Here is a 21,668-nt window from a genome sequence, read left to right on the forward strand (position 1 = left end):
GATCATAAAGTTAGTACATGCATTTGATCGCTGCTGACCGACTAATGACACGTTTCAACACGGATCCAAAAATTGCTTGTACACGATTGAGAAAAACCATAACATTGGCACCAAGCCTGATCGCAGATCTGTATGGTTTTTTATTTATTTAACTAGGCAAGTCAGTTAAGAACAAATTATTATTTACAATAACGGCCTACCCAGCTAAACCCTAATACGTACGATGCTGGGCCAATTGTGCGCCGCCCTATGGGACTCCCAATCACAGCCGGTTATGATACAGCCTGGAATTAAAAACAGGGTCTGTAGTGATGCCTCTAGCACCGAGATGCAGTGCCTTAGACCGCTACGCCACTCGGGAGTCCCAAATGTGCTTTGGCCAACATCTGATTCGCTGTTATGCTAAACAGTCTTGCAATGTAAAGGTCGACTCTGTTGGGCAGGTTTAAATACATGAGTGCCAGGAGTAAAGTGGGTCATATTCTGATTCAATAATCCATGCTGCCGCAGTGTTTACACCATCACATACAGTATATGCAGTTAGCCAAACCCCTTGGAATCTCAGTTGGCTAGTATTTTGAATCACATACTCGTGAGGGCACATGCAGATCTGGGACCAGGTTAATTGGTGAAAATACTTCACTTTGTACTGCTTGTTTCAAGTGCATGCATTATGTAAGGTAATAGCCTATGACTTGATACAATAAAACACATTTGAAAAGCTTCAGTTGTATTGTATTTCGACACATTTGTATCATGTCATGTAGTGTCGGTTGTATGCCAGTGCTATTGTTTCGCATTAGTGTTTCAGAGCCATTTACACAAGGTGGTGCTGTTGCTTTACTGACGGAGCCACCCACACATTACCCTGCTTCCTCAAATCTGGCTATTGAGGTCTACAGCAATGTTGTTTTCCCCTCGAATCGGTGAATGATAAGTAGGGTTGTTAAATGTTTTAATGGCGACTGACCACGGTCAGACTGTGAGGATCCACCAGATCTGCAGATTCATAGAGTGTGTTTTTCCATGCAAATGTTGAGATGATGCCTATAATCAACAATCCCTTGCACACAGCAGATGTGCACTACAACATTGTGGCTCTCAGAATACCGATTAAGAGTTGCACTCATTATCAAACAAGCAATCAAGCAAAGAACGTCTCTTACTCTGTGCCAATCTATTACTTTGAACAGATGTCCTACTTTTAGTCAATGGCATAAAGAAGATAAACCATGTATGTTATGTATTTTATTATGCGATCAGACAGTTGTAAAGCTTTCCAAACATTTAACTTTCCAGCAAGCAAAGATTAATATATTAGGCATACATGGTCAATCATTAAGACATGATATACGATTGGGATTATCTGAAAAGATAACCATGGCTGCACCTGTAAATGAATAATGATTATATGTCCATAATTTCATACTATCACATAACGAGTTGAAACATCAGCAACCTTTAAAGTATACTTTGGCATATTATTAAATTATTAAAGTTTCTTAGCAGCTTTATTGCCATGGCAATATATATCCCAACTACATTTTTGATGCGGATACTTTTGAACAAGCTACATAATAAGACTATAATATAATTAAGGCTAACGATGCATATACTTCGATTAAAATACATAAAAGCAAGATATCATTCAACAACCACTTTAAAGCAGTAGCTTTTGTAAATGAATACCTTTCAAGTGACTCAGGAGAGAAATCTCATTGGACGTAAAATGACAGACATTTACTTCATACGGTATTCCCACACAGTAGTAAAACAAGAGGTAACAACATATATGGTAGAATTAGTAACCATAGTTTCATACGAGTGCATCATCTCTGTATACTGCCAATGGCTCTTTAAAACATCCTTCATAGGCGATAATTATTTGTGCACTAACAATTCAATTCTACAGTGAATGTACATGTATAGGCAGTTAGGCACTGATATGTAGGACATGCATATTACTTCCATTATAAAAGTCAGAAAAGCTTATTAAAATGTAGTCTAGATTCACAAAGGGTTGTAAAACTGCAGCACTTCATGCAGGAAATGGATTGAGATCCTCCCCTCCTGAGCACTTATTGAATGCTTCAGTCCTTTTTCCCATGGCCTTTGAATGCATCCATGAAATTGAATGCCCCCATGTAGTCTCCCAAGAGGAGCCCCAACTTAGTGGGCAAAATGCTGTGAGAAGAGAACACACGTGATAAAAAGAGACAGGGGTTATTTATTCTACTTCACAGCAGCTGTAAATTATTGACCTATTTTTTTTCTTCTCCAAACGCACAAAACCCAATAAATACTGAACAAAATAATTGAATAGTCATGTACATATACTGTACGTCATGTATATGTGCAGTAAAGCCATTCTGTGAAGAACGGCTGCACTTCAAACATCAATAATCAAAAATAAAATGCCTTTATGACTGACATAAATGCTAGTGACTCCATATGATCATGCACCACATTAACTTTTACAATCATTTTTTGGAAAAAATTACAATAGGAACCATCAAAGGCTTTGTGGTAGTGTGCAGATTTCCATACAGATTTCCATACGGAAGTAGAGCTTGATTACAATTGATACATGAGGAACAGGAGGTGAGTCATATCTCTCTCTCTCTCCTTCTCTTTCCTATCTTGCTATCTCTCTTTCTCTCCTATCTCCCTCTCTCTCTTTCTGAGGTGCTCTCATTCATGGAGGGCTTCCCAGCTAAAGCCCAACTGACTAAATGTCCACCTTAGAATCCAGGTTCTTTTGTGAGTTAATCATCTATCCAATTTATGCATTTTTGGCACTTCAATCAAATTCAAGGAATACATTTTCATTAAATTAGTTGCAGTAGGTAATTAGCAATAGGATTTCTTTAAAAATTCACCATTAAGAGTGGGAGTTTTACGCCTGTGTGAAGGTACTGAAGGGCCCAGATGCAGTTTAGAATTCATGTCAGTGAATCCTTAGATAAAACAGTGAGCTCAGAGTAGCAAGTGTGTGTGGGGGTGTGTGTTGAAATATTATTCCCCTCTTGCAATGGGGTCATAGTCCCACTAAAAAGTTCAACTCTGTCCCAATGTAACAGCAGAGAAGCAGTCTGCGGTAGAGAAAATGTCTGTCTACATTCTCAGTTCCTGTCTAGGCTGTGTTGTAATCACTCACGTGTTATGACCTTTCCCTACCGCCTCTGAAACCAATGCCTGTGTTTATAGTGTTTGATATGAATGATTAGCATGAACTACTATCCAAAGCATTCGTAGCACATCCTTAAACACTGAATAAACATGACATAATGGCTAGAGGTACATAGACAGTTATTTTGACATGTAACCGTGTGTTGTATGTCACCTTGTTTCTGCGAGCGTGTTCATGTCGATTGTGTGAAATAAGTACACATGGGTGGATGTATGCGAGTTCGTGTACATGTAAGAAAGTTGCATGTGCGTGCGGTCGAGTGTACTGTAAGCGTGTGTGCACTTATTTGTGTGTTTGCGTGTGCGTTTTGTGCCCGCTAACCGCCTTCGACTCAGTCTCTCACGCAACCTCCTCTCTCCACTCTTTGTTTACACATGCACCTTTCCACCTAGGCAGCTGTCAGGTCAAGTATCCTCTGTGGCAGGCCTGCATTAATCACTCAGATCTCTAGAGCAATCTCTAGTGTTTAGACAAGCACCACCACAAACAACGTGTTCCAGCTCTCAATCTCTCTCACTCCACTCTCAGTCTCTCTCACTCCACTCTCAATCTCAGTCCCTGTGATGGAAGTATTTGCACTTTTGCTTATATCCCCCACACCATTTGACACAATGCAGGCTTGCTCATCTGCATTCGTACCGGATCAATCTGCTTGGTGTCTGTCCAGTTGAGGGACAAACAACAATGTTTATGCACGCAATGGCTTTATTGACCCAACTCCCGCTTCTGCGCACACATAGGTCCCTAAACCATTCTGCTGTTTTATTTAACCACCATGTTTTTATTTTGATGTAAAAAATACTGCAATGTGGATTTGGTTGAATTGAGCCCGGTGAGTAAAGTAACGCTCCCTACACTTTCAATGCATTTTTTGGCGCAAAAGTTGGGTATCCGCTTGCCAAAATAAAAAAGGTGCGGTGAACTGCGTTAGCGTGAGTTTACCCTTCACTACACCACTGTTCTCAGTCCAGAGTGTCAACAGTTTTATCTGTTGCGTCCTCTCCATACATTTTTGTTGTGTCAACAATCTAGGTCATTGCTGAGTACAAAGGTTTGAAAGTCAGTGTTGGGTGGATCATAATAATGCCTTAATAAATACAAATAAATACACTTTTAAGACACATTTCAGTTGAATGCATTCAGTTGTACAACTGACTGGCTATTCCCCCTTTCCCTTCCCTTTTCTTTATGAGTCCTCAATTAGTATATTTCAAGTAGAATGGAATGTATCTGTTTTACCCCAGTAGTCGAACAAAAATGCAGAATGCTTTTGGGTACTAGTAGCAGGTAGACCCCCTCCACAGGTAGATGCTGCATTTTTTGACACGTGACTGCTGTGGTTGTATAAACAAAGATATAAAAAACCTGTTTGAATACATCTAAACCTAAGAGACAACTGGGACTGGGGAGGTAGCGGCTAGGGCCCGGGGGTCCATTTAGTAAATCCTGCATAGTGTTTGGTACAGTTCTTACTTCTTGAGGGCGAGGATGAGGTAGAGGATCCGAGGCATATACAGGTACACTTGGTCAGTTTGGATAGCACGGACGATCATTTTGGCCACATAGTCAGGTTCCAGGATGGGCATGAGAATGGGCCATCTGCAGGAAGCACCCAAAACCAAACAAATCATTTCTCTCACTGATCAACAGTTCAAAGTAATGGGCTGGCACTCTCTAGTGTGAATCTACATCTAAAAACACACTGCATGCACTGACGCCTTCAACAATGATTGTCTAAGCCCCTTTTACATTTCACTTCAAATCCTTCAAAATGTTATGCCACGATGAACGTTGTACTTTGTAATCAGTTTCTGCCTTCAGTCTGTTCCTTAAAAGACATAAAACCCATAAACTTTGGAGAACAAATAAAAACCATTGAAGCATCTTGATAAAAACAGGACTTTTGTGTGGGGACTTTCAACATCACAATCTCATTCAAATCTCATCGTGATTGGTTCCTGATTTTTGTTCAGAAATTTGACAGTGTGTGTGTGTGTGTGTCTGAGTAACAGGATGTGGTAGGCATTGCTCTGCTCTGTGGCCAGTAAAAAGCTGAACCAAACAGCATGAATAATAAAGTGAGAAAATGGAAGGGCCCAATTTTGTAACTCATTCTGACATCACACACACACACACACACACGCACACACGCACGCACACATGCGGGCGCGCCACTCAAACGGCCTTGATCACTAGCGACATCTAAGGACATGGCCCTAGGCACTCCAGGTAGAGCTGGCATCTATGGTGGTGTCACATAACTAGTAGGGCGAGGTTGCCCCGGCCTAGACAATAATTGAAGGTCATCTACACACCAGGGTATACTGCCATTAATTGTATTTCCACTCCCTGGTCTAAATCATATACATTTACTGCTCAAGACAGTTACAAAGTAGAATTTCACCTCCTAGCAAAGTGAAGCAGAGCAAGCATTTTATTGCTTAGCTACACACTGCTACTACACATAGCGCAGTGCAACATTGTACATATTTCCATATTGTGTCTACAGTCGCAGCACTTCCTCTAACAGAGCTTATGGTAGCAAAATGTGTTCTGGGTATGTGTGTGTATGTCAAAACGGTGGACCCACTTGGTGACAGCGCCGTCAAACATCCCCGTGTTAATAAAGAAGGGACACACGATAGTGGTCTTCACTCCGTTTTTCTTTGTCGCTAGCAGCTCCAGTGCCACAGACTCAGCAAAGCCCACAGCCGCAAACTTACTGGCACAGTAATCTGAGCACAGACAGAGATTAGAGGAATGGGAATGCATTACTCTGAGTGTTCACACTCACACTATGTGATGTTGGGTAAAATATTTATATCCCACTTTAGAGGGGTAGTGAGTGAGATGAGTATATCTAACCTGCCAGGCCGTTGACTCCAATCAGTCCAGCAGAGCTTGCGATGCTCACCAGGTGACCATGGTTACTGGCTATCATTGCAGGGAGAAACGCCTTGTAAGTCTGGGGGAAAACAGATGATCATGGTTGAGAATTACTTTGCTGGCGACATACTACGCATATAATAAAAAATACCCCATGCGCACTGATATTTGAACATGTTCTTTGTCTCTCCTTGTCTAAGTATTTTTTTATTTTATGTTTATCTTACACCTATATTGATATGAGCATGTTGTGTTACGTTTAGCGTTATTTCCATAGGCTGGTCTGGCACATCCTGCGGGCTTAGGCCATCTATCATTCCCTATGCTACTGTTTTACTCTTAGACTTGAAAAGATGGCACTGCAGATCCGCAAAACATTCAAGAGCATCTGACTGGCTGCATCACCGCTTGGTAGGGCAACTGCAAGGCACCCATTCCGCAAGGTGCTACAGAGGGTGGTGAGTACGGCACAGTACATCGCTGGGCCAAGCGCCGTGCCATCCAGGACCTCTTTACCAGGCGGTGTCAGGCCCAAAATATTTTCAAAGACTCCAGCCACCCAAGCCATAGACTGTTCTCTCTGCTACCGCATGGCAAGCGGTACCAGTGCACCAAGTCTCGAACCAACAGGACCCTGAACAGCTTCAACACCCAAGCCCAAGCCTCCCAACCCTAACCCTACCCGGACTACCTGCATTGGCCCTTTTTTAACTAACTCTCTTGCACTGACTCTATGCACACACACTGGTCTATAACCACACACACACTCACACACACTTACACTGACACCCCAACACACACATAAAATGCGCACACACGCATACTGACGCCACACACACACACACACACACACACAGACACACACACACAAACCACATACGCTGTTGCTACAGCTCAGTCTATTATCTATGTCACTTTACCCCTACCAATATGTACATAGCTACCTCAATAGCCTCGTATCCCTGCATATCGACTCGGTACTGGTACTCGCTGTATATAGCCATGTTATTGTTTTTCATTATTCACTGTGTATCTATCCCTCGTGTCACTATTTCTATTTTCTATTTCTTATATCTTATCTTTAACTCTGCATGGTTGGAAAAGGACCCTTAAACATCTCACTGTTAGTCTACACCTGTTGTATACGAGGCATTTGACAAATAAAATTAGATTTGATTTGATTTTGATTTGACATGTCGCAGAAAAATACAAAATGTTCATGATAAAATTCCAACTCACCCAGAAGTGAGCATTGGAGTTGACCTCCATAGACTTCTCAATCAGGCTGTCGGGAGCATTCATGAACTTCGTCCCTGTGACAATGCCTGCATTGTTTATCAGGATTGTCACGTCTCCCACTTCCCTTTTCACCTGGCAATCAACACATAATATAGCATGCTGTATAGACGTAACAGGATAAGAACATAAATGGAACTGAGCCTAAATCTACCACACAGAGATCACACAGATTACCACTAATCTCTGAGAAATAAAAGGTGCTAAGTAGAACCACACAGGGTTCTTTGGTTTGTCCCCATAGGGGAACCCTTTTTGGTGCTGGGTAGAACCCTTTGCAGAGGGTTCTTTTTTTAATATATATTTTTTAATATAAGCTTTATTTAACTAGGCAAGTGCGTTAAGAACAAATTCTTATTTTACAATGACAGCCTACTCCGGCCAAATCTTCCCCTAACCCAGACAACGCTGGGCCAATTGTGCACCACCCTATGGGACTCCCAATCACAGCCGGTTGTGATACAGCCCAGGATCGAACCAGGGTCTGTGGTGATGCCTCTAGCACCGTGCCACTCAGGAGCCCTATCTATGTAGAGTACTTCAAAGAACCCCCTGCATATGGTTCTACCTAGAGCCATTTTATAATCTAATGGTTCTTCCTAGAACCGTCTGTGAAGGGTTCTCCCGAGAAACATTTTATCTTTGGAGGGTTCTTCCTAGAATGATCTATGAATGGTTCCACCAGCCTTATTATACTTTAAAATGTAATTATTTATGACAATAAATTACATATATCATAAGGCCTTTATTTGAGGGACTAATTATACCCTAACATAGTGGTGTTAGGAATCTCCTGGTTTACTAGAAACATCAGCCTGCAAATCACATTATGCTGGTTTGCAAAATGATCTGTAATTCCTATTGCAATCCAGCCAGAGTTAGGATAACCAATTGTGGAATTGTTAATCACCTGCAACCTGCATTCAGAATGACTACCAAGGTAGGGAAGATTGAATATTGAGACTAACTCAATCATCCAAACTGGAACAACCATCTCACTAACGGATGAAATACATCCAATTACTAACAGATTGGATTATATTAAACTGTATGTTATTTATCTTTGTGTAGCATAACATTTATCAACCAAGTAATGTACATGCAAAAACACAGATATTACAGTAAAACAAACTATTCTGAAAATCTCCCTGCAATAGAGCATGCTGGGAAAAATGATATATGTTTGTATGTATAGTTGAAGTCGGAAGTTTACATACACTTAGGCTGGAGTCATTAAAACTCGTTTTTCAACCACTCCACAAATTTCTTGTTAACAAACTATAGTTTTGGCAAGTCGGTTAAAACATCTACTTTGTGCATGACACAAGTCATTTGTGCATGACAACAAAGTCAAGGTATTGGAGTGGCCATCACAAAGCCCTGACCTCAATCCCATAGAACATTTCTGGGCAGAACTGAAAAAAATGCGTGCCAGCAAGAAGGCCTACAAACCTGACTCAGTTACACCAGCTCTGTCAGAAGGAATGGGCCAAAATTCACCCAACTTATTGTGGGAAGCTTATGGAAGGCTACCCGAAATTTGATCCAAGTTAAACAATTTAAAGGCAATGCTACCAAATACTAATTGAGTGTATGTAAACTTCTGATCCACTGGAAATGTGATGAAAGAAATAAAAGCTGAAATAGATCATTCTCTCTACTATTATTCTGACATGTCACATTCTTAAAATAAAGTGGTGATCCTAACTGACCTAAAACAGGGCATTTTTACGTGGATTACATTTCAGGAATTGTGAAAAACTGAGTTTAAATGTATTTGGCTGAAGTGTATGTAAACTTCCAACAACTGTATAAACTTTCTTGCCCGTCAAAGAGTCATCAAAGATCCCTTTCTTCCAAAAACGGTTCTTAGGATGTTAAAGGTTCTAGGTATAACCTGAGAGTGTAGCAGAGTATGACTGTGATCTCCAGTATCTAACCAATACCTATGCACTGGATCACAGTATGGGAATATTGTGGGATCTGAGCTGTAATCATGAGGTGGACCTGAACAGAGCAGACATGGAATGTGTGGGAGTCTTTCAACATTTGTTCCCAAAGCATGAAGGCCCTTTGAGTTGTTGTACCTTATAATAGACATTGGGCTGACATCAATTATTTATGTAAATATCTTCCCTCTCAAATACATTTGCATGCTTTCCGGAAGGAGCTTTGCAGTGCGGTGTATTTGCAACAGCTCAAATTACAACTTCGAAGATCAGTGTACAGTATGTTTTGAAAAATACGGTACTGTAGCCTGTCAAAAATAATACAGACCTTCAAACTATTACCTGCTGTAGGAAAGTGGTAGAACATGGGTGATAACATCCATACCTGGCCAGGTATATAGACCATATACCTGACCAGGTGGCATAAAACCCACCTGGTCAGCCACTGAGTACACCTCTGCCTTGTTGCTGCAGTCACAGATGTATGAGTGGACTCTGGCCGCGCCCTTTTGCTTCACCAGTCGAACCGTTTCCTTGTTGCCATCCTGGCTAATGTCCCACAGCACCAGCGTTACGCCCATGGAGGCGAACTCAAGCGCCATCAGCCTGCCGATGCCGCTACCCGCCCCTGTGATGAGGATAGTTTCTCCCGCAACGCTCTTCTTCCGCGAAGGGATGAAGAGTTTTACAAGTGCCTCCATGTTATAATATATGGACAAGGCCAGCACCTGTAGCGTCTCCAGAGCGAAGTTCATCTTAAAGATTAGTAGAGTACCTATCAAACCGCATGAATTAAAGTTGAGTTAAAAAATAAAAATATGCGTTATACATAGGCTAGAATCTATTCTGATATTATGGTTAATGGAAAAACAACTGTCTCTCTTTTCCCAAAACGATTTAGCATTGTCAGGTCTGTTGTTAGCCTATGGGTTTCCATAGGCCTCATTCTGAATTAATAAAGGTAAAAAACATTACAATTGATTGCTTTATTTCCCCGCTATGTTGATTGTTTTCTTTCCCTCGATCTTCAATGTCAGAATCGGCTTAGAATAAGAACACTAATAAGGATGATAGCATGTCGACAAAATACTACGTTTTCTAATTCAGTTGATATCTTCAAATATGGCTACACAGCGTTTAACTTACCCCTTTCCTTACGAGAACAAGTCTTAGAAACCTATATCGAGCATCAAAGTAAACAAAAATAATAGCGCTTATCCTATTATAGGATTACTTTTCCGACCTTTGCACAATGAGGTAGTAGGGACCGACACCGTGTTAACCTCGAGACAAAGTTCAATTCTATATCGTAGGGCAGGCTATGGCTTTAACCGCACACAGGCAGGGCGCGTCTCCTATGAACCATTTGCTCAGCATTCTCTATGTGATGAGTTGATGGAAGTAGCCTATATTAGAAACGGCCCGTTTAATCAGTTGTCATTCAGTTTAATATAAAGATACGCTTACCTTAATCTATAGGCTAAATATTGGTTCCCTTTCTTCAAACACTTTTTCTGTGTTCTGCGCGCTAAACGTATCCAAATCGGCAAAGCCAGTCGCGGCTACCTATTAACTTTGACCTAGTAAGAGGCATTGTGGGGAGACGACGATTTTACTACAAGCGACTCATTGGTAAAAAAATAACCCATGATGATGCCCTGTGCTGACGACAAACAATAATTCATGCATTAGAAAATCTACGGTCAAAAGGAACCGCTGTCCACCGTCCACCTCAAATCCGTGGTCCACTCAATCTTGTAGCCAATGTTAGTCCATGTTGCAAAATTGTATCGCCCGTCCACCTCTCTCTCACACACACACTTTACCATTCAAATTACTTTGACAATAATCCTAAATCAATCAAATCTCATGAATAGTATTATGTATATAGACTTCATATGCTATCTTAGCTTCAGTTGTTTTTTCTTCATCTAAAGCTAATAATATAACTGAATTATTAATTACATCAATTAACATGAATAATTCAAGTACTTTTATATTCACTGCCCCGACAATTAAGATCGATTTTGTATCCTAAAACCAAGACAATGATCATGACACAGGAAGCAATGTGATGTTTGTGCTGATGATCTCATTTATGACTGCGGTATAAGGGAAACACTATTTTCACGCCATTTCAAGTAGTAGGTTAGGAGAATTTACGCAGCAGGTTAGGAGATGAGCATAGCAGGTTAGGAGACTGATGGAAGAAAAGAGTTAATAAAAATATTCTCCTAACCTGCTACAAAAATCACTTTGTATCGAAGTGGCGTGAACAAAGTGTGTCCTTTTAGTATAAAGCAGGAGCCCAGACCATGTTTGGGGACAATAAAGATTGACCGTTTTTTATTTTTTATTATTTTCCATCTATCCAATAATATTTACTAGTGTGTAGTTTGAGGTTTCTTTGTGAGAACATCTATTGATTTATTGATTGCATGTTGAGCTGGACTGGCCTCCCCGTACCTTGCTATTGTATTCCCAAGCCCTAGATATTTAGGTTACTCAACTGTGCTGGTAATATGCAAGGTCAGTGGGTTTTGGGAGTTGTGGGGGACCGCGGTAACACTTTACATTAAGGTGTTTACAAGTAGTTTACAAACTGTTAACTAATACTGCATAGTTAAGTTTTTAAAATATGAAATATTTGTTGATGATTGTTGCGTGACTATTTATTCCCACTACTGCACAACTCTTGGAGGACAATGGAAGTTGGATGAATGAAAAATCATGTTAAATCAAATCAAATTTTATTAGTCACATACAACAGGTGTAGTAGACCTTACAGTGAAGTGCTTACTTACGAGCCCCTAACCAACAATGCAGTTTTAAAAAATATGGATAAGAATAAGAAATAAAAGTAACAAGTAATTAAAGAGCAGCAGTAAAATAACAATAGTGAGACTTTATACAGGGGGGTACCAGTACAGAGTCAATGTGCGGGGGCACCGGTTAGTTGAGGTAATATGTACATGTAGGTAGAGTTATTAAAGTGACTATGCATAGATGATAACAACAGAGAGTAGCAGTGGTGTAAAAGAAGGGAGAAACACTGCCTGGTATAGAGGTCCTGGATGGCAGGAAACTTGGTCCCAGTGATGTACTGGGCCGTTCGCATTACCCTCTGTAATGCCTTGCGGTCGGAAGCCAAGCAGTTGCCATACCAGGCAGTGATGCTCTCGATGGTGCAGCTGTAGAACCTTTTGAGGATCTGAGGACCCATGCCAAATCATTTCAGTTTCCTGAGGGGGAATTGGTTTTGTTGTGCCCGCTTCAAGGCTGTCTTGGTGTGCTTGGAAAATGTTAGTTTGTTGGTGATGTGGACACCAAGGAACTTGAAGCTCTCAACCTGCTCCACTGCAACCCTGTCGATGAGAATGGGGGTGTGCACGGTCCTCTTTTTTCTGTAGTCCACAATCATCTCCTTTGTCTTCTTTAGTTCTCAACAATAGGCTTCTTTAGTTCTCAACAATAAAGAAACATTTGCCTTTCAACTTCCATTGTTACAATTTTGACAATATGAGTCGAACATGTCAAATCCCTCAAACAGCTAATTTGAGGAAGAAGCCATCTGTTCTGCCATCAAATGTTGACACAATGTATTCATCCCTAGTAGGGCTTTGTCTTTTAATCTTGCTATGACTAACCCTTTGTGTATGCGTGTGTGTGTCTGTGTGTTTGTGTGTAACCAGTGTGAAATAGCAAGCTAGTTAGTGATGCATGCTAGTAGCGTTTCAATCGGTGATGTCACTCGTTCTTTTACAGCATATTACTGGAACACCTAACTACAGCAACATACTGTATTTCTAGAATTTACAGTGCATTACTGGAAGTACAGTGGTTAGTAAACTGTTGCAGGTTTACAGTGCAGGTAGCTGGTGCCAACGATGGGCAGTATTTCTGTTACATGTATTTTATATATGTATTTCAATACTTCAATACCTATTTTGTCATTTGTATTTCACTGGCCTGAACTATATACAATTCTACTACTATTTTATGACAGTTGAATTAGAATACATTTTCTGATACAAATATACAGTGCCTTCAGAAAGTGTTCGTACCTCTTGATTTATTTCACATTTTTGTTGTGTTACAGCCTGAATTCAAAATGGATGAAATATTTGTAAAGACTCTCCCAACTACACACAATCTCCTGTAATGACAAAGTGAAAACAGTTTTTTTAAACATTTTTGCAAATGTATTGAAGAATGAAATACTGAAATGTACATACGTATTCACATTTAATACATTAGAATCCCCTTTGGAAGCAATTGCAGCTGTGAGTCTTTCTCTGTAAATCTCTAAAAGCTTTGCACACCTGGATTTGTCACGAATATTACCGAAGGTGACTCCCCTTCTTGTTCGGGTGGCGCTCGGCGGTCGTCCTCGCCGGTCTACTAGCTGCCACCGATCCTTTGTTCTGTGTTCGTTTGGTTTTGTCTAATTGGTTTCACCTGTTCCTTGTTTGGTTGTTAGGGTGGGGTTATTTAAGTTTGTTCAGACCGCTTCTGTTTGTGCGGCCTTGTTCATCTGTATGTGTTAGAGTGGTTAGTGTTTTCATTTGGGTTTCTCGCAGTCCTTGTATTTTCACGATTAGGGTATTTTTGTTCTGTAGTTATACCTGGTTTGGTATACTATTTTTGTTCCTGTGATTATTTTTGGACATTAAAGCGTGTTTTTCCCGCATCCTTTGCTCTCTGCGCCTGACTCCACACCTATTCACTCATTGAGCGTTACAGGATTGTACAATATTTGCACAGGATTCTTTTTCAAATTCTTCTAGCTCTGTCAAATCGGTTGTTGATCATGGCTAGACAGCCATTTTCAAGCCTTGCCATAGATTTTCAAGCCGTTTAAAGCCAAAACTGTAACTAGGCCACTCAGGAACATTCAATGTCATCTTGGTAAGGAACTCCAGTGTATATTAGGCCTTATATTTTAGGTTATTGTCCTGCTGAAAGGTGAATTTGTCTCCCAGTGTCTGTTGCAAAACAGACTGAACCAGGTTTTCTTCTAATATTTTGCCTGTGCTTAGCTCTATTCCATTTATTTTTATTTAAAAAACTCCCTAGTCCTTGCTGATGACAAGAATACCCATAACATGATACAGCCACCATCAGCAGCCACCATCAAGACGTCCCAGAAATATCCCCCATCCCTGCAACGAAATGATCAGACCTGGACCCCACCAATAACCCATCGTCATGACCCTGACAACACACTCCGAACAGAAGGACTTTCCTCAGACGGCTCTTCATGGTTGCCTCCCCACTAGGGAATCCAACTATGGATGGCACAAGGTACATACAGAGAGCTGTCCATAAGGAGGCACTGTCACTGAACACACCTACCATCTGTTTGTGAGTGTGCCATGGCCAAGTGGTTCTGGGCCCTGTTAGTTTCCTCTGTCCTCCAGCGTGCAGCCCTGCTGCTGCATTGCTCCTCCTCCAACACCCACCCAGGCTGATGGACCCACCCTCCTGCACTTATCCCTCTAACAGAACCAGACCAGAACCAGGAACTTTTCATCACCACACCAGAAGAGGCGCAAAGGGAGGACCAAAGATCTAGCAAGCCACAGGGAAGTACCACCATTGACCTCTGGGTTTAGGGCTCACTTGTGTGTCTGCCTGCTCCTCAGGTTGTCTTCCCTCCCTTCTACAGACCCCAACCCAGCAACTGCAGCAGCCCCAGTTCAGTTTTTTCCCAGGTCCCCAGTCCCAGCATCAACCCCTGGTTTCCAACACAGCCCCAACACCAACACAGGTTTTCCCAGTCCCAACACCAGCACCAACCAACCACAACCTCCATCCAGCAACTGTCAGCCCCCACCACAAAGCCACTGTCAACCACAACTGACTTTTGAATTTTTTTTATTTTACCTTTAACTAGGCAAGTCAGTTAAGAACAAATTCCTATTTTCTATGACAGGGTGGGTTAACTGCCTTGTTCAGGGGCAGAACGACAGATTTTTACCTTGTCAGCTCGGGGTTTCAATCTTGCAACATTTTGGTTACTAGTCCAACGCTCTAACCATTAGGCTACCTGCTGCCCCTGACTAACTAATTGATGGACTGATTATTGCTACCGGTTTTGTGATTGAATGCATTTGATTTTTTGTTGTTTGTTTTTCCTTTGATTTGATTAGCATACGTTGGATTGATTACTTATTGTTTGAATTGTTTGTTTTGAATTTTAACCAAATAGATTTGACATGTTTACTTGAAATGAATTTTGGAACAAGCACATAAATTGGCCTTAAATCTTTACTGTTAAGTAAAAAAATTGACATCGATTCAGAGTAATAAGACATATTTATTCATGACAAACACATTATTCTGCAGTTAGAGCAATTTATTTATTCTACATACAGATAAGCAGGCGGTTACAAGGATTTCAATCAAATGAAATAAATAGATACATCTAGAAAATCGACAGCCGTTAACCACAGTAAAGCAAGATGTGTGAAAAAGTATTCCAGTCTAGCAAATATCTTATTCTGACTGTAGGCTATTTATTCGGTTTGATAAGTCTGAGAAGCTTTTATTTTGGGCACATCAGTCACTACAATGACAAAATAGTGAGTCTCACAAAGCCTACTGCACACAGAGGTCAGAGGTCAGAGAAGTGCTTAGGGAAGTCTCTTAGAGATGGAGAGTGAATGCTACAGTATGTCACACCACTAAAATAACCATGTAGGCTTCAGTATGTTTACTACAGCCAATCACATACAGAAACCTGTAAAAATGCAGGCAAGACGAGAAAACAGAACATGACTGAGCAGTGGCAGGTATTTAGGAAGGTCAGTATCCCAGGAATCCTCCATATCTCTTCTCTACCACATCAGGAACATCTTCCAACTCGACTCGTTCCTTCTCCATCTCGTCCTCCTCTTCCTCCCCCCAGGCTCGCTTGTTGAGGAAGCCTCCATAGCGTTTCTGCTCCTCCCTCCACTCGGGCCTGCCCACCCTCCTCATGAAGCCGCCGTAGCGCTTCTGCAGCTCTCGGATACCGTTCTCCAAGTCAGAGCTTTGTCTGGCGCTCCTCAGAAAGCCTCCGTAGCGTTTCTCCACTCCGCCATCGCCGCCATCCACGTTCCTCACCAGTTCCCGGAGCAGACTCAGTGTGTCTTCTGGCTCGCCACTCTTCTTCATGAACCCACCGTAACGTTTGAATAGGATCTCCCTGCCGTGGTCGACATCGTCGGGTTCAGGACCGTACAGTTCTGCTGTTTTCTTCATGAATCCCCCGTAGCGTTTCATGAAGCCGCCATACTTCTTTACTAGTTGATGTGGGTCGTTGTTGTCCAGCTTGGAGGTCTCTGTGGTAGCCTTGTCTCCCTCTGTTGGACTGTCGGAATTTCTAGCCTGCAGGACATCCTCACACAGTTCCCAGGACTTCTTGGGGCTGAGAGCTCCTTCACACTCTAACGTACATGTCTGGGGGAGAGATCGAGATCAGAAGTCATAAGGCAATAGAATGATCAGTGTTTTGAAACTCTTTTCTTTACATTTAACTTGATCACATAGAGAAATAACCTGGTTTATCATCCTATCCAATATTTCAACTGTCCACCCTTGAAATCTTTGTCTCTTTGTGGTTCTCCTTTCCAATAACCCATAAATCTCATTATCCACTTGAAAAGCACAGTGCTCGGGTTTGCGGTAGAACTACAGTACGGTTGGTGGAGAGATACCCAATGATCACAGCCAATCAGACGTTAAGTGCTCTCTGTTGGGTGATAAATGTCACTCTAAATCCCCCAGCACAGTGTCATTGGTCATGGGAGTTGGGGGGCTGGGGGCTGGGGGGCTGGGGAGTTGGGGGCTGGGGAGTTAGGGGGCTGGGGGGCTGGGGGCTCCACACAAACATCACAGTGCCTTGGGTGTTCCACCATTCCACCTAGTACATTTAGCAGAAGCAAATCAATCCTGAGCATCTATTAAGCTCAATCTCTAATGGTCTGTGACATTGCTTCTCTCCACCATCAACCTCCTCCTTTGCCTCAGGCAAAGCTTTAGGAGGCGATTGGGGAGGGCATTCCCCATCTCCTATAATTCTACTTTGGTGAATTGAAAACAACATTATGACATAATGCAGATGCTAGTTTCTACAGAGTCAGTCAAAGTGAGCCATATTCATGTGAAATATGACACTTAACTGCAATCTAGTGGTGGAAAATAGAAAGTACACTATTTCAAACTAGGCTGTCCATACTCTCCCATTCAAATGGGTTAGGGTTAGTCTTGAGAAATCATGCAGGTTTGCATGTCATACTTGGCACAATTTAGATCCAAATAATTGAACAAAAATGAAGCATATGATTTAGGTTGCTCTGTACACTTACAGTAGCCATACTGTTTTTAAATCAACATTTTCCTAAATGTTAACTTAACAGACTTGCATTGTTTCCAAAATAATTATAGGCATGCCAAGATTCCCTTGGCAAATAAATATGCATTTACAAAACAATGTATTTCTTTGTATGCTATAAAATAATAGTCAATGGTGGTTTGTGGTTCAAGTCCTTGCCTACTGCTTTTGACTCGCTCTAGTTAGTGTATTGCACCCAAAATCAATTTTACAGCTGATTCCCATAATTCATGTCATTTAATCAATTAACATGTAGATTGTAGGTGTCATAATTAAATCATACGTCTATTTATTCAATTTCCAAGTGATCAATACAGTGGAAATAGCCTAATCACAAAACCAGCGAATGATTGTAATGTACATTCATCTATGGTTTGAAAATATATTGTGTGGTAGGTGGCCAATTCTTGGAAATGTAAGCAGCTCTACGAAAAAGCTTCTGAGAAACCCGCATGCAGATAGAGAGGACATTCAGTAATTCCCTATTAATACAAACGTTATGTTATGAAAATGAAAAAAATATTGTGTTTTAGTTGTAGGCCTACTTACGAGAGAGTTGATGTCTGTCTGTTGAAGTTGTAGGTGGTGAATACAATATGCGCAGTCTGCTCCGCAGTCTGCACTCACCGTCAACACAAGGCACGCGCTTAAAGCCAACGTCCAGAAGGAACGCATTGATACCGCCATGGACTGCGAAACAAGAGAGTGAGCAATTAAATGATCGATGCTTTCCAAATCATGAAGTTTGCGCGTCTAAACTATGTTGGCTTATATGAATTTAAACTGAATGCAGAATATATTAGCCTGATACACAAATCAGTTTTGTTCTTCTTCTTCTAGTTGTGTTAGACATTAGACATGAACTAGCCTAAACAAATTAGGCATATGAACATATTAGACAAATGAATGGACACATTAGAGACATTAATGGAAGTATCTTACAAGTCCAACATTAGACTGTTCTGGCTCAGAGATAAAATAAAATAAATACAATTATTAACTCACCTTTCTCGTTTTATCGTGTAGCCTCCTACTAATTCAAAAAATTATACTGATGTTCCAAGTTCTTCTGTTGCAGTTGTATCGAGAAAAAAAACTGTTGGATGTAGTCAGTCACTGCGTGGCTAGTTTAGCCCTAAAACAAACTTTATCACTTTAATTTCTGAGTTCGAATCTTGGAAGAGAACGCAGGGAAAGCACCCTGCCACTTCAGTCACTATAGGAGCATCGAAACGTTTCAATGTGGGCTTGTTATAAATGCGCGGACTTCTCTGTCGTGCTTGAGCGATCAGACACCCCTTAAATGCCGCACTATAGGAGACCGGCCAACAACAGTGAAGTGATCCCTCATCGTCAAGGGAAAGCTCCTCCTGACGTATAATTAATGACGCACACAACATCAAGTGAGGTGCTCAGCATAATGGTAAGTAACATTTATGGAGATAAGTACTGGAACTAATATTTTTCAAGGTGAGTGGGATCTCCCACTTATATTGCATTGTATGTTTATAGATGTAATGTAGTTGTGCCAGATTACACAATGCTGTAGGCCTACAGGTTTAGTAGGCGATATTTTTTAATTGCCATATCAATGGATAATTGTGTTTATAAACACAGTCCATGAGTTTAGTTTCCAAAAGTGGCAGTTACTTGTTTTTGTATTTAACCACTAACTGATCTACGCCTCAGTCAATGTAAACCATCCATCATATCCATAGAGTAGGTTTAGGCCTTTAATCCCCTGGATCATTTATTTCCAGCGATTCTCACAGCGTGGAGTCACTGGAGTGACCTGAGACGGTCGCTGTGTTCACTGTCATGTGGTGCTGAACTTTGGAATCCCGATTCAGTCGCTGTCTGCATCAGTGGTGCTGAATCTCAGCTTTCTTTGTTTAGGCCTACTTTTGCGCCATCGGCCACCAGTGACTAAGTCACGACACGAAGTTCACTGAATCACCTCTCCACACCATAGCCTAGTGATTCGATTTACAATACAGAGCAGCAGAAGCAACTCTTTCTAAAATGTCAGGGCCTATGAGTTACCTGGATTAGCTATCAGCAGCAGGGAACGATGCAAATTCCACATAACTATACTACTTACTTACAGTGCCTTCAGAAAGTATTCACACCCCTTGACTTTTTCCACATTTTGCTGCGTTACAGCCAACAAGTACAATGGATTACATTTTGATTTTGTGTCACTGGCCTACACACGATACCCCATAATATCAAAGTGGAATAATGCTTTTTCAAATTTCTACAAATTAATAAATAATGAAAAGCTGAAATGGCTTGAGTCAGTAAGTATTCAACCCCTTTGTTATGGCAAGCCTAAATAAGTTCAGGAGTGAAAATGTGTTGCATGGACTCACTCTGTGTGCAATAGTGTTTAACATGATTTTTGAATGACTACCTCAGCTCTGTACCCCACACACACAATTATCTGTAAGGTCCCTCAGTCGAGTAGTGAATTTCAAACACAGATTCAACCACAAAGACCAGGGAGGTTTTCCAAAGCCTTGCAAAAAAGGGCATCTATTGGTAGACTCTTAGAAAAAAGGGTTCCAAAAGGGCTCTTTGGGGAGGGATAGGGTTCTACCAATAACTGTTTTGATCAGAAGAACCCCTAGGGTTCTTTGTAACGCAAAGGGTTTTACCTAGAACCTTTAACAACCTAAGAACCGTTTTGGAAGAAAGGGTTATTTGAAAGGGAAGAAGGATTCTTTGGAAGGCAAGAAGGGTTCTACATAGAACCATATATAATATTTCCCAGCATGCTCTATTGCAGGAAGATTTTCAGAATTGTTTGTTTTAATGTAATGACTGTGTTTTTGCATGTACATTGATTGGTTGATTGTTATGCTACAGAAGATAAATAACATACAGTTTTCTATAATCCAATCTGTTAGTAATTGGATTTATTGCACCTGTTACTGGGATGGTTGCTCCAGTTTATTTGATCGAGGTAGTCTCAGTGTTCAATCCACCCTACCCTGTCAGTCATTCTGAATACAGGTTGGAAGTGATAAACAATTCCACTTGTTGGACAGCCTAATTCTGGCTGGATTCCAATAGGAATTACACATCACTTTGCAAGGCAGCATAATGTGACTTACATGCCTGATGTGGCCAGTAAACCAAGAGATTCCTAACACCACTGTTTAAGGTATAATTAGGCCCTCAAATAAAGACCTTATGATATATTTAATGTATTGGCATAAGTAATTCGATTTTAAAGGCTAAAAAGGCTGGTAGAACTGGTCATAAAGGTTTCATGGAAGAACCCTCCTAAGTAAAAGGGTTCTCTGCAAAGGGTTCTACACAGCACCAAAAAGGGTTCTCCTATGGGGACAAACCACCATTTTCAAGCATGGTGGTGGCTGCATCCTGTTTTGGGTATGCTTGTCATCGGCAAGGACTAGGGAGTTTTTTGGGGAAATTATTTTTTAATAGAGCTAAGCACAGACAAAATCCTGGAGGAAAACATGGTCCAGTCTGCAAATTCACTTTTCAGCAGGACAATAACCTTAAACACAAGACTAAATATACACAGGATTGGCTTACCAAGACGGCAATTGAATGCTCCGGAGTGGCCAATTTACAGTTTGACTTAAATCGGCTTCAAAATCTATGACAATACTTGAAAATGGCTGTCTAGCAACCAACTTGCATGATCAACAACCAACTTAACAGAATAATTGTAAAAAATAATGTGAAAATATTGTACAATCCAGGTATGCAAAGCTCTTAGACACTAACCCAGAAAGACTCACAGGTGTAATCGCTGCCAATGGTGATTCTAACATGAATTGTCTCAGGGATGTGTAAACATTTTAATTTAATTTTCAATGAATTTACAAAAATGTCTAAAAACATATTTGCACTGTCATTATGGGTTATTGTGTGTAGATGGGTGAGCAAAATTATCTATTTAATCCATTTTGAATTCAGGCTTTAACACAACAAAATG

At 41.0% G+C, this 21,668-nt stretch overlaps 2 protein-coding genes across 3 annotated transcripts; both read right to left on the bottom strand.

Annotated features, from left to right (window-relative positions):
• Nucleotides 1-1,233: 1,233 nt before the first annotated feature.
• sdr16c5b (short chain dehydrogenase/reductase family 16C, member 5b) lies at nucleotides 1,234-10,896 on the bottom strand. Of its 2 annotated transcripts, none has more exons than XM_029661304.2 (7): nucleotides 10,789-10,896; nucleotides 9,756-10,096; nucleotides 7,316-7,447; nucleotides 6,056-6,155; nucleotides 5,781-5,925; nucleotides 4,664-4,789; nucleotides 1,234-2,184 (listed from the first exon to the last, which is right to left on the bottom strand). In XM_029661304.2, exons 2-7 carry the CDS (start codon nucleotides 10,074-10,076, stop codon nucleotides 2,091-2,093), a joined length of 918 nt encoding a protein of 305 aa, XP_029517164.1. In that variant the 5' UTR covers nucleotides 10,077-10,096; nucleotides 10,789-10,896; the 3' UTR covers nucleotides 1,234-2,090. The 2 variants fall into 2 exon arrangements, with proteins under 2 accessions (XP_029517164.1, XP_029517163.1); XM_029661303.2 differs by lacking the exon at nucleotides 10,789-10,896 and adding an exon at nucleotides 10,468-10,614.
• A 4,775-nt stretch (nucleotides 10,897-15,671) lies between these two features.
• Nucleotides 15,672-18,897, bottom strand: penkb (proenkephalin b). The gene is made up of 3 exons (XM_029662709.2): nucleotides 18,704-18,897; nucleotides 18,248-18,388; nucleotides 15,672-16,764 (listed from the first exon to the last, which is right to left on the bottom strand). The coding sequence occupies exons 2-3, from the start codon at nucleotides 18,383-18,385 to the stop codon at nucleotides 16,129-16,131; spliced, it is 774 nt and encodes a 257-aa protein (XP_029518569.1). The 5' UTR covers nucleotides 18,386-18,388; nucleotides 18,704-18,897; the 3' UTR covers nucleotides 15,672-16,128.
• Nucleotides 18,898-21,668: the final 2,771 nt, after the last annotated feature.

This window comes from Oncorhynchus nerka, linkage group LG6 (assembly GCF_034236695.1).
Source record: "Oncorhynchus nerka isolate Pitt River linkage group LG6, Oner_Uvic_2.0, whole genome shotgun sequence".
Taxonomy (NCBI): domain Eukaryota; kingdom Metazoa; phylum Chordata; class Actinopteri; order Salmoniformes; family Salmonidae; genus Oncorhynchus; species Oncorhynchus nerka.

Coding starts and splice junctions, on each gene's coding strand:
- penkb (XM_029662709.2), bottom strand. CDS start 18,385: ATGGCGGTATCAATGCGTTCCTTCTGGACGTTGGCTTTAAGCGCGTGC. Junction 16,765..18,247: donor AGACAGACATCAACTCTCTC/GTAAGTAGGCCT, acceptor TCTCTCCCCCAG/ACATGTACGTTAGAGTGTGA.
- sdr16c5b (XM_029661304.2), bottom strand. CDS start 10,076: ATGAACTTCGCTCTGGAGACGCTACAGGTGCTGGCCTTGTCCATATAT. Junction 4,790..5,780: donor TTTGACGGCGCTGTCACCAA/GTGGGTCCACCG, acceptor TGCTTCCTGCAG/ATGGCCCATTCTCATGCCCA. Junction 2,185..4,663: donor CTCATCCTCGCCCTCAAGAA/GTAAGAACTGTA, acceptor CTCTTCTCACAG/CATTTTGCCCACTAAGTTGG.